Source organism: Nomia melanderi, chromosome 1, assembly GCF_051020985.1.
Source record: "Nomia melanderi isolate GNS246 chromosome 1, iyNomMela1, whole genome shotgun sequence".
Lineage (NCBI taxonomy): Eukaryota > Metazoa > Arthropoda > Insecta > Hymenoptera > Halictidae > Nomia > Nomia melanderi.
In genome coordinates this window covers 20,979,003-20,995,431 of record NC_134999.1, presented here as the reverse complement: position 1 = coordinate 20,995,431, position 16,429 = coordinate 20,979,003, and the positions used below count along the sequence as shown (strand labels likewise).

Sequence of the window (16,429 nt, the reverse complement as noted above, 5' to 3'; positions counted from 1 at the left end):
CCAGGGATCGGTGCCACCCCTTCGCGTGGGCGTCGACGACTCCGCCGAAATTCCTTCCGCGCTGTATCGACCTATCATCGGCGTAACGATGCCACGAATTCGTTTGTCACCGTACAGTCGCGACTAGTCAATGAAGATCGGCCGATCGATGCTAGGGGAGCAGCGGAGTGCGATACCGGTTCGCCGAGGAACGGACACCGGCGATGGCCGGCCCTCTCGGTTTTCAAAGATTTCAATGATCGGCCCCCGGCTCCTTTGTCCGCGGCCGATTCAATGGCTTCGGCGTTTCGCGGCCGAGAATCACCCATACGCGAAGCCCCCGCCATGTACGTTTCCCACACGGTTCCTTCCGTCCTCGTTCGCGTTCCATTCCGCGGCCGATCGCTTGGAAAATCGTCGCGGCCGCGATAAACGCGTCGTTTCATCCTCTGCGGACGGATGTCGGCGTTTCGGTGAGATGGAATGTTCGTATTTCGAAGATCAACTCGCGAGCAAATGATTCAACACTTCGACTGCCAAGTATACACTCATCGAAACTCGTACGCAATCAAAACAATTTTCTTAACAACGCTGAAACTAAGAAGTCAATATTCTTCGTAACGATTGCTCTACTATCTTTCTGGTATCTCGCATCTAACAGAATTCAGTTTGTTCGTTTCATCACCGAGAAAAGTAATGTCTAAGTTTATGCGAATCATGGTGTCACGAATTCGGGTGACATGGCAGCCGAAGTGTTAATCAGTCGAATAGCAAGAGACCGAAACGTAGTTTCCTCTTAATTCTATTAATTAAGCAGCTGACATGTAATTTAGCTTCATATGTTGAAGGTTCTTTGAGAGATTGAAAACCTGTGGCAGACGAAGCTACATTTTTCTATCAACTGCTTAAGTAGTAGGTAAAAAGAAACGTGTATCTCTCTTTGTTCGAGTGATTAAATCACTCGTTCGCGATTCAGTCATTCAGATATCTAAATTCGAAAGCTGCGCATGAATTGAATTATTCAAATAACGGGAGACTGACATGTAGTTCTTTTTGCTAGTGTTTCTTCGATGCGTAACTCAGCTTCACGGAGCAGGTTCTCAGAAATTTGAAAGGTTCCCGTTCGCGAAGGGTCAATCGGCGATTTACGATCGTTCGATCCACCGAGTACCTCGCGGTTCGCGCGGGAACGTCTTCGAGTTCACTGAATTCGGAGAAGAACACTCGAAGGGAACGTCGGGGCGCGATTCCCACAGCGGATTCGATTCATGCCCGTTCCGTTTGCCGCGCAAATGTTCGATCGCTCGGAAAATAACGAACGCACGGTTAACTCGCCGGTACGGTCTCGGTACGAAACCGGCCGGGAATTCCTTGGAAACCGCAACAGCCGGTGGCCAGATTCGCCTTCTTCTGGTTTTTTCACCAGCCGTGAAATTGATTTAGCCGTGCAATGGGAGCTGGTAGGGGGACCGACAAAAGGAACGACGAAAGAAACAGCAATTGCTGTCCCGTACCCCTAGATTTCGATATCCTCCGGCGATCCGAGTCGCTTCCCGATTCTCGGCTATCAAACGGGACTCGTTAAGCCTATTTTCTTCATTCCAATCTGCGCCAAGACCTTCTCACTTTCAAATTATCGTCGAATATCGACGCTGAACTATGAAAAATCGCGGCGATCGTACCGAGTGCAGGGAAGCTGGCACTCTCGTCCGATTGATCGGATTCCGTTCCGGTTGTACGATTCGCTGAAGCTCTTACGCGCACCAATCGGATCGCGCGACAAGCAGCGTGAAGTGATGCATTATGACGTCACGAGTGCCAACTTCCCAGCACCTGGATACTCGCGAACCGATTCGCGGCAAGTGTTTCGACCTTTGAAACGTGCTTTCGATTGGCTCGATAAAGCGCGCGTTGCGTTTCTAGAGAAGTAGACGATTCCTGGATCGGCCCGTGCAACGCCAACGTCGGAATCGTCGACGTATCGGGCGTAAGAGAGCCATTTGCATATCAATTATTCGCTGCCTACATGCATCGTGCAATATCAAGCTCCGATAGTATCCGCCGTCCATGGCGGGCAAATATTATGTTATAAGCGTTTGCCTGCCACCCACGGTGTTCCATCGGGATGGAGCAGGAATTATCACGCCCAGCTTCCCGACCCTCGCCTTCCCTACATTGTTCCCTGTCCCGAGTGCCCGTGGCTGCCTTCTACCTGCCGAACAACGCGACGCGCGCTTTCTCGAATGAAATCCTGCGTTTCCGTCGTTCGCGGGGGCCGTTGAGTCTGTAGCCGTTGCTCGTGAATATGAATGCAATTGACGGTAATGGCGGTCCTATACTCTTAGCGTTATAAATGAAACAATAGAGTAATTCTATTCTGAAAGTATGAAACCTTGATAGAACTTCCCAAGCGTCCTAATTGACCCTTTGCACTCGGAAGTCTCTTACTAGAAATATTTAACATTTCTCGACGAGGCGATATACTTTGAGATTAACTCGAAATCGCCAGTATACTGAGGAACAAAGCTATTTTATTCCAATATTTCACGTATTGAGGCGTTATACAAAGTTCAACATTAAATATCAGATTCTATAATTTTACTGTATCAAACCAGATGGTGACTGAGGGTCACTTCTCGAGTGCAAAGGGTTAACAAGAAGAATCGCTTTTGCCATCCATCGCCGATTTTCTGAGCGTCAACGCGTTAACGTTCCACGTATCGCCTGTTCTTCCACAGCAGAGATGGATAGAGACGATTATTATTTAATTATCGATTACACGGTACCGTGACCCTCATATTATGCGGCTGTCCAATCGCGCACGCAGTTGAACATCTCTATTCGGTACCGATCCGCTTATCGCAGTCGTTTTCGAGCAATTCGGAGGCAACGGTCATCGGTTCACGATTTCTCGGGGTATTCGTTGGTCGGCGAGCGATCCCTCGTTCAAGGAAAGAAACATGAAGGATAAAATGTCTCTCCTCGGTTCCCGGTTCTCGTACGAGCGTCACCGAGCGCATGCAAATAGGGGCGAGAGCGAAGGGACAGCGAGTTCGGCACGAGCTGCTCGCGCACCGCTGGGAGACTGGTTTTTCATGGCTCGCGATTCTGGACAATGAAAGCAAGTGCACGCATGCCGACTTACGCACGGGCGACGTATTATGAGCGTAAGTGGCCGCGTACTCGCAACCTTCTTCCTCCGGCGAGCGACGAGAACGGGAACGAAAACGCGAGGCGGGTTTCCTCGATGTCGCCACAGAGTTTCTCTTCGCGCCCGTGCCTTCCGAGGATTCGTCAGAACTTCTCGAAGTTTGCAGAGTTCACTCGCGCGGAGTTCCGGAGAGAAGAGAGTTTCACCGAAGACTTCGAAGAAAGACGAATGGTCGACGATTTTAGGCAGATTTCGGGCGAGATCTCCGCTGTTGAATTAGCCGGCAAAGGGGGAACAGTTTATTTGCTTGCCGAGATAAAAGTCGAAATCGCCGGCCGTTCGTGGAACCACTCGATATTTGTTCCGTTGCGGCGGGGAGGACACCGTGAAAGCTCTCGCCGCTGTCGGAGTAAGCTGAGACACCGCGTGAAACCTTAAGACCAGCAACAGAGGGAACCCCGGCAAACCGAAAGCATGACCCGTAACCGGATAGATATTAGAATAAATGGCGTAACGAGGAAAGTTCGAGCCGGTAAAGGTCTTCCTGTTCACGGGCCGCCTGCGAAAAGCCGCCGATTGATTAGATTAGACTAGGATTACGGCGAAACGTGCCCCGGGAACAGGACGAACGACCGAACACTTCGTCGAACCCGTTATCGCGTACAGGTGTATACGCGTCGTGCGGCGATACGACGGAGATACCGACGAGCGACGCGTTTCTCTTTCAGCCCCAGCTGTTTTCTTTCCGCAGCGTCCGAACAAAAGCGGACGATTCTGGGGGAAACGTTCGTGAAAGAGGATCGACGCTCGAAGACACCCGATACCTCGCGTCAACGGAGCCTCCACGGTCGTCGAAATTTCGGACCAGGGACGAAGAAAGGACGAAGAATACGACTCGAGCCTATAATTATAGGAATCTCGGCGGAATCCGAGGGGGATTCTGCTCGGTCGCTTCGCGAGGAATCCGGTCGGTCACTTTCCATCTAATTTACGACGCTAATTTGCTATTCCTCGACACGGTCACGCGTCGCCAATGAGAACTACGAGCGAGACGCGCAACGGAAAACCCCCGTTGTCCTTTTCCGCTAGACGTCGCGTCATCGGCCAACGGCGAGTGCTCCGAGGACGGGCTCGGAGGATTCCTCTTTCGGGTGAACGCGCGTTTTATTCGGTTACGAAATTCGTCGGCGTGCCACGCGATGCGCCGCTAACGAGAAGAGAGACTCGAGGAAAAGCGGACAATGGCGGGCGGAGGAGACGCCGCTCGTCGCGGAGGTCTACGCGTCCGAGGATTATAAGACGCTTCCGGTTCGCTCGGTGGTTGTTCGCTCTCCGCTCGTTCCGATGGGGATCATTGTTGCGTTGCCAACGAGTGTGACGACCCGGCAACCTCGATCTGCCGCCGAGACACCTCTTCCTTGCGCCACGATTACGTTCTAACACGTAATTCCCTTGGAACGAGGCCACGGATGTCGGGATTGTTCGCGGACCGCGGCCCGTGTACCGTGTCTCTCGTTTCCCTCTTTTTCCTTTTTAAACGACTGAGTAATCGGCTGAGAACTCGGCTCGCGGCTCGCCGAGGTGGGCGCGGTACCACCTGCCTTTCGGTCTTTCCCGAGAGATCGACGCTAGTCGCTCGCCGGGTCACTGACTCGACCCGCGATCCGTTTCCGCGTCGTCCCCCGATCCGTCTCTCTCGATGACGGCGGATCATCCCAGCCTTTCGCCGGATTTTCGGTTGGGACGACAGTCCGATAGGAAACGGATCGCCGGGAGGGAAGTCGCGGGAGCTTATCTCGAGCGAGCGTTGCACAACGGTTGTCCGGGGATACGGACGAATCCGAACGCGGGGGATCGTCTTCGCGAATCTACGGAGCATGAAGGAACACGGTCCTCGTCGAGCGTCTTCCGTTCGCCGGCTGGAAACCCGGTAGACGCGTGGACGACCACCGTTTCGACTGGTGTACGCTGTAACACTTCGTAGACGAATGTCGACACTCTGAGATGCTCATATTTGGAATACTAAGTTGCGAACGAATGATTTAATCAAATGAATAGCGAGAGATCGGTGTATAGTTTCCTTTTTCTATTGTTCAAGCGACGTGTAATTCAGCTTCGTATGCTGCGAGCTTTCGCGTACTTTAACCCTTTGTGGACGAACATCGACATTTCGGCGAGACCAGATGTTCACGTTTGCAACCCTGAGTCGCAAACAAATGATTATTACTGAAACAGCAGGAGATCGGTACGTAGTTTCCCTTTTCCAATTATCTAAGCAATCGATCTATAACCTAGCTTCATCTGCCAACGGTTTTCTATATTTCAAAGAATCTTCGCAAAGGGTTAAAGCGTTGAACTCGACGAAACCCGGGACCAAAGCCCGTGATTCGACGCCCTGCAACGATCGTGGACCCTACAATCGGAACCGACGCTGGAATCGGCATCGCGCGAGTCCTGGTTACGACGTATCCGACGCGTAGAGGACATTAACCGTTCGAGAGAGCCGCGAGCGGCGGTTCCGGCGTTCACGTGTCGTGCACGCGGGGTGGACGTCTGTTCCGTGCGGTGAACACCAGGCATCCAGACTCCTCGCTGGAGGTTGACAACCAACCTCGGTGCTTAGACGCTTCCGTGTGCCGGGTTTCTATTGTCGTTGGATGGGACGCTGGCGTGCGACCGGTTTCCGGTCAGTTACCTGGTCCGGTTCGAGGACGATGGGCACAGAAGTCGATGGCGACGGATCGAGAGCGAGGACTACGAGCAATCGAGAACGAAGCGTCGGCCACTCCCGACCTTTCCTCTATCGAAAGTCCGCGTCAGAAGGAATTCAGGGTTCCGACGTACGAGATCGCCGAGCCCTGGGAACGATCTGGCCGGATCCTAGCAACCCCGATGGATACGTTCACCGGGCCGACCCGCGCGCACCTCGCCGCGGCAGCGACCGGCAACAATCTAGCAGTTCGGTTCGGCTCGGCTGAACATTCTCATGCCGTTGATTCTAATACTCGATTGTGGCCGCGGAAATTCACGCACCTGGCCCGAACCTAATGCAATTAACCGGTCGAGAGATAACCAGCGGCTCGTCTTGCGCGTCAGGCTCCCCTCTTTCTATCTGTCGAGCTCGTTCGAACCGCTATCTACTGTGCACCTCTTCAACTTTGTAACGTTGACACAGGTTTCGTGACATCGTCGCAAATGTCCTCGATGGTAAACACGGTAAAATAAACGTCGAACGTTACACAATACAAAAGGGTGTCGCTCTTCGAGTGAACGATCGAGATCGATTTCCGTGGCCCATCCATCGACGGGAACTCTTCTCCATCGAATGGAAACACCGAGAAGAATGTACCGCAGCAAGGAAAAAGCGGAAACGTGAAACAGAGGCGAATCCCGACGGCGATCGGCGCAGTCCCGTTCCTTTCGGTTCCCGTTCCGCTGAGCGCCCGTCCCGACTAGAAACGGCGCGGCACGCCGAGGAACTCCGCGATTTGCATAGCATTAAGACGATCCTCGAGCCGAATCTGGACCCCATCTGTTCGCCAGGACTACGGGTTTGTTTTTTAGGGCGGCTTCTACGGCGGGGTTAGTCAGCTGGCCCGAGTCATGGGATCCAAGGCGGCGGCGTTGCTCTCAGCGCTGCTCTCCGCACAAGCGTTCTCGTGGGCGTCCCCCGTTCCATTGTATCGGAGCGATATAACTTTATGCAGGGACGATTATTCATGGAGGAACACGACGCGGCCCGGCAGAAATAATAAAACGATGAAACCCGTGGCGGTTTCGGGTTCGCCGGTGACTCATCCCGCGGGATTCTTTCGCTTTTCGACCCTCGGAGCTTTCTTTCGCTGAGACTCGACGAAACGGGAGATCGAGACTCGTCGACTGCGAGATCTAGTGGAACTACGGCGATCGTCGGATTCCCGAGGAATCGGCTCGGAAGATCGATACTCGCCTGCGAGATCTCCTCGTGGAACTAAGGCGATCGTCGGATTCCCGAAGAATCGGCTCGGAAAATTGAGACTCGCCTGCGAGATCTCCTCGTGGAACTAAGGCGATCGTCGGATTCCCGAGGAATCGGCTCGAAAGATCGATCGACGGCGAGGAGAAAGCAACAGAGGGGACAGAAGACGCGTCGATGCCTGTTATTACGGCGGAGGCGCAGGTGACAGAGGATCGCGAGACATTTCGGTAACTCCCATGTCCACGAGGTCGGGGCCATATGTCGTGCGCGTGCCGTCCGGATATTCTTCTTCCTTTTGTCGAGGACCATGCGTGCGTATGCCCCAGAAACTGCGCGTCAGCGCATTTTCGATGCTTCTTTCCTCTTCGGCCGGGCTTCACGCCCAGCGTCGCGGAGGCACGCGGCGCGCCATCACGCGACAAGCACGAGGGGCAGGTGCGAGCACGCGTCGTTGAAACATCCCCCGCCAGACGGTTCGATTTCGTGGCTGACTGAAGTTTCGGTCGGAAATTCTTCTTTCCGACATATTGTAGAAACCACGTAGATCTCGATTCTAGCCCTAACTTGCACGCATTCCGTCGATTCGTTGTACAAAGTGACAAACGTGCCATTTGAGAAATATTCTGTCGAATCTCAGACGCAGGATCTCGCTCTGTGAATTTTCTCCATACCCATTGTATACAGACACACTAATTTTGAGTATTGATCATTCGGTGCAAAGTGGTAGATTACAGGAGAATCTCGTTTCAGATTCTGAATCCAAAGGACCCTTCTCGTCGTCGAATTCGCAACGATCTTTATTCAAAACACCTCCGTCCGCGGTCCACCATCCTGACGCGGCGTGTACGCTCTTATTCCCATGCGCGTTTCCTTTGATTGGACCGGAAGCCGAATAAACACTCGACGTTCACAGCTCCGCCCGTAAATGGAGCCGCTCACGAAAAATCTGCGGTCGGCTACACGCTGGAAACACGCCGCGCTGCTATCAAAGGATAATACTGTTCGTAAAGAGTTTGTTTTTCTTGCTCAAGTTCGAACCTTGAATATCCGGACGGCGAGCACATTAATTGTACTAAAAGGAGAAACAAGAGCAAGAAGTGGAAGGCGGAGAAGAAGAAGAAGAAGAAGAAGAAGAAGAAGAAGAAGAAGAAGCAAACCTCTCATTAATGATCGCGAGTCTGTGTCGCAGACAGCAAGTGAATGGTTGCAATGGTCGCGATAACCAGATGCTGGTTGACCGACCTCCGCGGCAGCCGGCCAGTGCACTAGAAACCTTGTGGACAGGATGTTCGCTCTTATAATTAAGAAGGAAGAAATCCGTCGAGCACTTTCGCCCTTCCTCTCGTCGGTAAAAACGCCGATAGCGCTACCGTTGGATAACCGATCGCTATTTCGATTGGTTCGCCGGAGAGAAGGATTCCTACGAGGCTACTGGTAGCAACGGTGGCCGAGCTCTGGTCATTCGGACGACGCCTAGCGAGTCGTCTATTAGACGGTTGCCACGCGAAAACGGAACTGAATCGCCGGTCGACCTGTATTCAACGCGTTCCGTTACCGCCTTCCTCTACATGTAACGTCTAAACCGCCGAACGGGTTAAATTGAATTATTTCGAAATTCCTTCTCAATTATTGAACAGATAACAGATGCTTCCGCATGAAATTACGAAAGAAATACATTGTATAATGCGCAACGTGACTCCCACCGCGATCGATCGGAAAGTTCCACGCGACTGTGCCGGAAATCGAAAGAAAGAAGAAGAGAAACGCCTCGGAAGTATCATTAAGAAACGCGTGGTCTATCGCAGACATAATAATAATACACGCGCGCTACGTGATCGCGGGGACGACTCGCGGGGCCGGATTCCGTACGGTGGCGTCGCGCGTACTTACAAGTATTTATAGTTTTCGACGTTTCTTGCCGACCGCGCGACCGGAAACCGGCCGATTATATTTAGAAAAAGACTCGACTGGACGTGGAATAACAATTCCGTCGCGACGGATCGGCATTGCAAAGCAGCCTTCACAGGATCGTTCCTCATTGTTCCAACCGCGAACAGTTTGCGTTCCGTTAATACCGTTTCTCGTATCATATCTTATTCGAGAAATTTGATTCCAAAGTATGTTCGAATAATCGAATTCCAGCCGAAACTTCCGACGGTCTGTGTCGAAAAGTGAAAACGATGGGAAACGGCGATGGTCCTATCGATTCATTGGACGAGGAGAGGTACAGACGTAAAAATCCGTTTTCGAATGGAATCCTGTACGCGTAACAGTCGCGAGACAATTTCGAGCGGAGGCACCCGACGATACGGGAGCCGACACACGCGAACCGGGCGCGCTCCTTTAATTATACACCGTATAATTGAATATCCCGGCGAGATTTTCTTCGCGTTTCACTTTCCGATGTCCATAAAACCCACATCCTGCATTAACGGCGGAACAGCCGCGGGGGGAGGGCCGGGGGCTCGATCGAGTTCCCATCGCGGCTCGGGAACCTCTCCCGAACGGAGCTGCTCGCAAAACATCCTCCGGCCGGCAAGCGATTTTAATCTGTGCAATAAACGTCTGGCCCGGTGTACCGAGAAGATCCGCCGATGATCCACATCCGGTGGTCCATCGGTTCCCCTCCTGCGCCTTGTTTTTCGAGGTTGTTCCTCGAGGTGAACGCGCCTCTGCAAAAACGGAGCTCGCTCGATCCCGACTGAGATCTCCCCGTCGAGTCGGGATCGAACGCGTTCCACGCGCCATATGGCTCTCATAATCGTCTCGGATGATTCCTCGTTCGATCTCGTCTCATCGTTCCCTTCTTCTCACTCTGTTCCCTGGTGTTTCTATTTTCGCTGTTTTATTCCCGGCCGTATCCTCGAGATCGTTTCTTTCGCGCGTGAGCATTAGCGATTTCGGACGTCTCGCGGAAACGCGCGGCTTTCGGAATTCTCCTCGCGCCGCTCGCTCGCTCGCTCGCTCTCGGCCCGTTATAATCGTCGAGAGGGATTTACGATATAGGAAAGGAAACGGGAGACCTCGTTCCTCTTCGTGCGCGATTCTCACCTCGTAGACCGGCGTCAGAAAGCGTGAAGCCGTGCGTTATGCCTCGTTGCGATCGATCGTCCAGTTATTCGATAGACGAACCACGGTTCTGGATTTCGCGTTGCCGCGACGATCCGGTCCTCCTGGTTCGGCTGCCGCCTTCCGGCCGAATCGGGGATCGTTTCCAGGACAACTCGTTTCCGTTCGAAACGCTCGCGCGATGCATTAACCGGCTCGCGAGTCGTAGACGACGCGAAACGAGAAATCCAGAGAGCATATCGGCAAAGACGCGGCCGAGAAAGGAGGTAACGCGCGCCGAAGCGGAGAAGGCCTACGAGGCGAGGCTAGAATCGTGTTTTCGCGCGATCGAGACGACTCCGTCTTCCGTCGCGCGGTCTCCCGGCTCGGGCCAGCGATGCTCCTTAATAAACGATTATCGAACGGATTCCCGCCTCGCTGTTTACTCGGGTATCGAACAAAGAAACCTCGGTCGGCCGGGCAGCTGCCTCGGCCGCGCGACACGCGTCCGCGTTTTGTCTTTTCCTTCCTTCCGTGCGAAAGGAAAGGGCGCACCACGAGCCGCGGAAGTAATAGGAGGTATGCAGAGGCTGCGGCAGATGTTGCCCTCCATCACGGCATATCGCGGCGTTCCCCCTCGCCTCCCTCCCTCTGTATTCGCGCGCGGAGTCTCATTGTCGTTCGAGAGGTCAGCCGTTTCCCTCTCGTTCCTTTTCCCTCCGCGCTGGTTCCTGCTCCAGCTTCTATTCCTGTTCTGCAGCTTGCGATTCTCATTGTGCCCATCCTCCTTTATTCCTCCTTCCACTTTTCCCTCGTCGAATCTTAAGCTCCTCTTTTCGCGTACCGCGAGCTGCTCGTTCATCCTCTTTCCCGTTGATTCCTCGATCGTGGCTACGATCAAAGCCCGCGAGCGTTGCGAAGCGCGAAGCTTCTCGGACCGATCGATCCACGCGCGGACGTGATCGAGACGCAATGCTTTGATAGAAGTCGATTCGGCCTTGTCCCTCTTACATCTCGTTTGCTGCACCGAGCACGCTCGTCTGAATTTCGAGCTCCGTATCATACATCGGTCGATGGAACATCGAACAGAAACGGAGAGCCTGAACGTTCGATCGAAAGCGTCGTAGAATCGAGATAGGGATCACTCTCCGCGACAAACAAACTATAAAATGCAGAATAACGCGCGTTCGGCAACACGCTCGATGGCGGTGGCAGACGACCGGGAATTTTGTCCGAGTATCGCGGCGGCGGTTTTGATAGCACGGCTGTCACCGGGCGGATGATAAATTGCTTCCCCCTCGCAGCGAGCTTAAAGGTAAGCAGGCTTCCCTCGCAGACCGGTACGCTTTCCTCCCCCCGCGCGAGCGCAAGGTGCAGGGGGAAGTACGCGCGACGCACTCGAGATTCGTGATTAATGATCGCAATATCGCGACGAAACCGGCTGATCAAGGAACAGGTGCCTCGTACCATTTTTTCGACCTCCGATAGGCCTCTAATTAACACGTTTCCACGAAGATGAAAGAATCCTTAGGGGTTTGTTCCCTTCGCCAACTGGCCTCGGCTGAACGAGAGGCTCTTCGATCGCCGCGAGAATTTCATTACCTGAGTTGCTGCTAACGTTATTTGCGTTAAGCCTTCAACCACCGTTGGCGCTTAAGGGCGCTTAGAAAACATGCGCTTGTAATACCGTAGGCGTCGAAAGGCGCTTAAAAATGCTCCTATGGTGCTGCAGGCGCTTAGAGATAACGCTTGAAAAGTTTCACCGTTCTCAGTGCACGTTGCAACCGAATTTCTACCGTATGGTACTGGTGTCTCAAAGTCTGCCGTAGTCAAAGAGTTAACCCTTTGCACTCGAAAGTTTTTCATTTGAAAAATTCTATACTTTCTACTTAGATGTAGAGAAGATTCTTTAAATTGAATCTAACAAGAAATCACACATAAATTAGGGAACAAAGCCACTTCCTTTCAATACTTCACGCATTGCTGCAGTACACAAAGGTTAATGGCAAATACCAAAGTTTATAATTTTCCTATATGAAATCGTCTGGCAACTGGGAGTCGCCTCTCGAGCAAGGGAGAACCTGTGCGTCTAGATTCGATCGAGGCTCAAATTTTCCATTCGCGGCTGCGAGAACCGGCGATTCCTCGATACAACCGAGACTGGAGCTTCATGTTCGAAGAACGATCCCCCTTCTCTCACTTTGTCTTCCGAACTGTGGTGTAATTGCCAGTTTCCAGAAGATCACGGCAATTCTCGTTGGTCCCTTCGTTTCGCCAGTTCACACGGACCGTCATCAACCGCCACCCAAAAGAACGAGTCCCCCGGTTCGTCCTTCCACCTCGGGAGACGACGCTCGATCTTACCGCGGTACAATTCGAGATTAGAGGAGAGCGGAATAAGCCTCGCTGCGGTCGGTCTTGGAATAAGACGGACTTTTTCGACTCCCGCTCCCCTAATGATCTTCTGAAAGCCGTTTTTTACCGTGGGCGAGGTGTAAATTGACTGGTGGCCAGGAATGTTACCTTGTTTCCGGTGGTTTCGCCGACATTGAACCCACGGCGAACGAGAACCGAGAGAAACTCTCCGGTTCGCGACGTCGCCGCGTCGATATTTCCGAAAATACTCCCGACCGACAGAGGAACGAACGGTTACGGAATAAAGGACGCCTCTTCGGGAGCGGTTCCCACGTGTCCCGGTTCCTGGTGGCCGGAAAAGTGAAACTTCGGACAGGAAAACTCGGGGAAACGTCGGAAAATGTCGGAAAACATCGGGAAACATCGGCGTCTCGACACGAGAACCCCTATTGAAGAGGGATGGGATCAGAAGAAAGAGAGAAAGAGGGATGGACGCGCTTTCAACAGTTTTGAATCGAGTTTACCGTCGATTATCTCGGAGAACGATCGGCGGCGGTGTCGGGGCTGTTTCAGCGGAGCTGAAGGGTTTCGAAAAGGTTCGTCGAGAGCCGGCGGGGGTGGTTCCCCGTTTATTTAACTCGAGTAGTGGCGCGTTCGAGCTTAGGACGCGGAAAACGATCGGAATTTTGCTCCTCTCACTGGGAAAATTGTGTTGATGAAGCTCTTGGTGTAAGCTTCGTTCGAAAATTTGTTTATGCGTACAAATATGCACATTCGATTCGCGATGAATCACGTGTGTACGTTTACGTTCGTTTATCGGGTAACATTAGCCGGCAATCTTATCTGTAAAGCTTTTGATTTCGAGAACGGAGTTCGTCGACATCGCGAACATTCCGTCGTCGGGGATTAATGAATATTTAATCCTCCGTTAACGATTGCAACATCGATTCGCGTAAACGCGAGGTTTCCGAGATAGCATTGTTAGCTGGGAACCATTACCCCGCGTTTCCCGTGTCCGTTTGCCGACGCAGAGACTCGTCGCTTTCATATCAAAGTTGATCTTTCATTTTTCTCCCATGTAATTTTCCTATTTTCATCGTCGAATCGCGTGTAACCCGAATAGCTTTTCCACCGAAGATTCCTGGGCGGTGGCTTCGCAATGACTCAGGGCAATAACGACCGTGGATCGGATCGGTTTTCACGGGAGGGCATAAAGTTCGAATTCCTTCGAGATGAGAGCGAGAGGTGTGAATCACGGGAAAACCTGTGACACACGGCCGATATTTGTGCACCGAACTTCGGTAGTCAGAACTTCGGCTTCGATCGTTTCTCGTTTCTTTAACGTGACTTACATTATTGCATGGTTACGCTGTTAACCCTTTGCGAACGAATGTCGACACTGCTGAGATCGAACTTTCATTATTTCATTATCCAAACAAGAAATCGGTATAGTTTCCTTATTCTCTATCTATCTTAATTGACAAAATTTGCAGGAGGTTCTGTATACTTTAGAGAATCTTCGTTCGCAAAGGGTTAAACATTTTAATTCGACATTCAATAGCTTGGACATTTTCGTCACGACTCTGACACGACATCGTAGGTCAAGGGGTTAAGTGTCCCAATTGTTTTAGAGCAATTCGAAGGCATCGATCATCGGTGACCACCGTGCCGGTCAACCGGTTAATTGTTCCGGTTCGTAAGTAAGGCTGAAAACAATAACGAGGATAACGCCTCTTCCTTTGCCATATTGCATCGTAGATCGCGAAAAATCGTGCGTATACGTGTCAGGCGATCGGACGTTGATGAACGAGTGAAAGAAAAAAAGTGAAGGGTTCGGAGGCTGCCACCGTTATAAATAGACACTGAATGCTGTTTGATCAATGGCCAGAAACGCGACAATACTCGGAAACGGAGAATTCAACGAAAGAATGGTTAGGTAGGAATGGAATTCCTCGGATAAACGATCATCAGCCGCGAAAGAGATTTGTGTTCTACCGAGAACCATTAGTGACGTTGCATTGATCGTATCATTCGCGGAAAGATACGAATCATTTTTACAATGTTAATTCGCCGACTTACTCGGTCTTATCGTTAGCGTGCCCGTTACTCGGTAACGTTGAGTTCTTCCAAGATCCGCTAAAATGATTTACATAATTGTGCGCGAACAATTGCGATCGCAGACCGGTGTGGCGGCGCCGACAATCGCGCGCACGCGGCCCCGTTCGAAAGCGTTTTGCTCGTAAAAAAAGACTTTTCCAGAAACCACGTGTCCACGCTTTAAAGCGAGAACTCTCGGAATGCAAATGCCAACTTCGATAGCCTTGTTAGCTTGTTTCTCGAAGAGTAAACCGATCGTCAAACATTTCATTTCCATTACAGATTTTCGCGTTTACTCTTCTAGTTCCTGCCTTTTGGTACGCGTTCGCCTATACTTAATAGGAATGAAATGATTGATCGACGTCTAGGGTAAATTGAGAATAATGAATGGCACTTACTTGGACTGTAAACCGCGTTCGCGACGATCAGTAGCACGAGCGTTCTTCTAAGGTTCGTGTGCCTCATTCTTTCGTCCGATGCTCGATCTATTCCACTCACTGGCACTCGCAATCGGGGAACGATACTTCAACCGCGGCACGGTCCGAACGGATACGCGACGTCCATCGAGTAACCAACATATGAGAAGAATGTCGGCGATCAATCGGCAGTATCGGGAGGAATGGGACTTCCGAATCCGACCAGGGAGAGACGACGGATAAGGATCGGCAGATAATCGGGATACGCGCGTCCCACCGAGAGATCCCAAAACCTCGCGAGCACGCCTTTCTTCGACGAATGCTCCTCTCCGTCTTCCTCTCTTCCGCCTCTCTTCCTCCACTCTTCTTCCTCTCTCTTGTTCCGTCCCTCTGAATAGAGTATCGTGAACCGGAGCGCGCAGCACTTTCCACGAGTTTCAGCCGGGAAGGAACACCGGGCCCAGAGATACCGTTCAATTCGGTCCTCTTTCTATTCCTTTTTCGGAAGCTCGCCGATCCTGCTAAAGATCTCCGCGAGTTCTCCGCCGGTAAATCATCTGTCACAGAATTAGACGATCGTGGATAGACGAACGTGATTGCGTGCGGGCTAACGTTAATCCTAGACTCTCTTATAGTTTGCTACCTCCCTCGTGCTTTTCCTCTCTTTTTTTCTCTTTGTCTTTCTCTCCCTCTCCCTCTCTCTCTTTCTCTCTCTCTCTCTCTCTCTCTCTCTCTCTCTCTCTCTCTCTCTCTCTCTCTCTCTCTCTCTTTCTGTACGTGTTTCGAAGAATTCGATTGACAGTTAATTATTAGCAGGTCACTTTGTTCGCGCAGTGGCAAGAGAGCTAATGACAGGGGGTTGAAGCTGCCGGAACGAACGAAGGACGGAGGTACCCACGAGCCGCACGGTGCCGCGGTTCGCAAACGAATGCCAGTGAAGTTGCTGCTCTTCCGAATTCCGTAGCCGCATAGGTGTGCGTGCGCTTCTATCCCCACCGAGTGGCCCCTACCACTCATGAATTTAGTTACTCCTTCCACCGGCGCGATCGAGCTTCTCAGTTGCGCACACCATCTTCCCCCCACTGTCCGCCGGCGTGCAGCATTCGATTAGCAATGGGTGCGATCCTAATTTCAAGCGTTTTAAACGGAAGCATGTATTTCCTTGCCCGAAGGATGCGTAAAATTGTTCTTTTCCAATTAACAGGTTTCTCGAAATCCGTGGACACCGCTCACCTGCGCGTGTACGAACACCAGGAAATGAAAACGGCGAAGAACAAGTCAGAAGAAGCGTATCGGCGTTTCCATCTTCTTCGGTCTCTCCTGTTTCCTGCTTTGTCCGTATGAAATTGTATCTGGATCACGTTGAATATTTGCGGTTACCGCGCTGTCCTTGGGGGAGATAATTACAACCTACCGGAAGGCCGA

At 51.8% G+C, this 16,429-nt stretch overlaps 1 protein-coding gene across 4 annotated transcripts in view; it reads right to left on the bottom strand.

Moving 5' to 3' along the window:
• LOC116426733 (uncharacterized) overlaps nt 1-16,429 on the bottom strand; it is a 29,418-nt gene that overhangs the window by 10,735 nt on the left and 2,254 nt on the right. Inside the window, exons 4-6 of one of the 4 annotated variants that reach the window (XM_076371271.1) lie at nt 16,238-16,414; nt 15,903-16,129; nt 14,987-15,561 (exon numbers count right to left, since the gene is read on the bottom strand). In XM_076371271.1, the coding sequence (XP_076227386.1) occupies nt 14,987-15,053 (67 nt within the window). In that variant the 5' untranslated portion in view covers nt 15,054-15,561; nt 15,903-16,129; nt 16,238-16,414. Of the gene's footprint in view, nt 1-14,986; nt 16,130-16,237; nt 16,415-16,429 lie in introns of all 4 variants that reach the window. The other 3 variants (XM_031976097.2, XM_076371268.1, XM_076371264.1) reach the window with 3 other exon arrangements.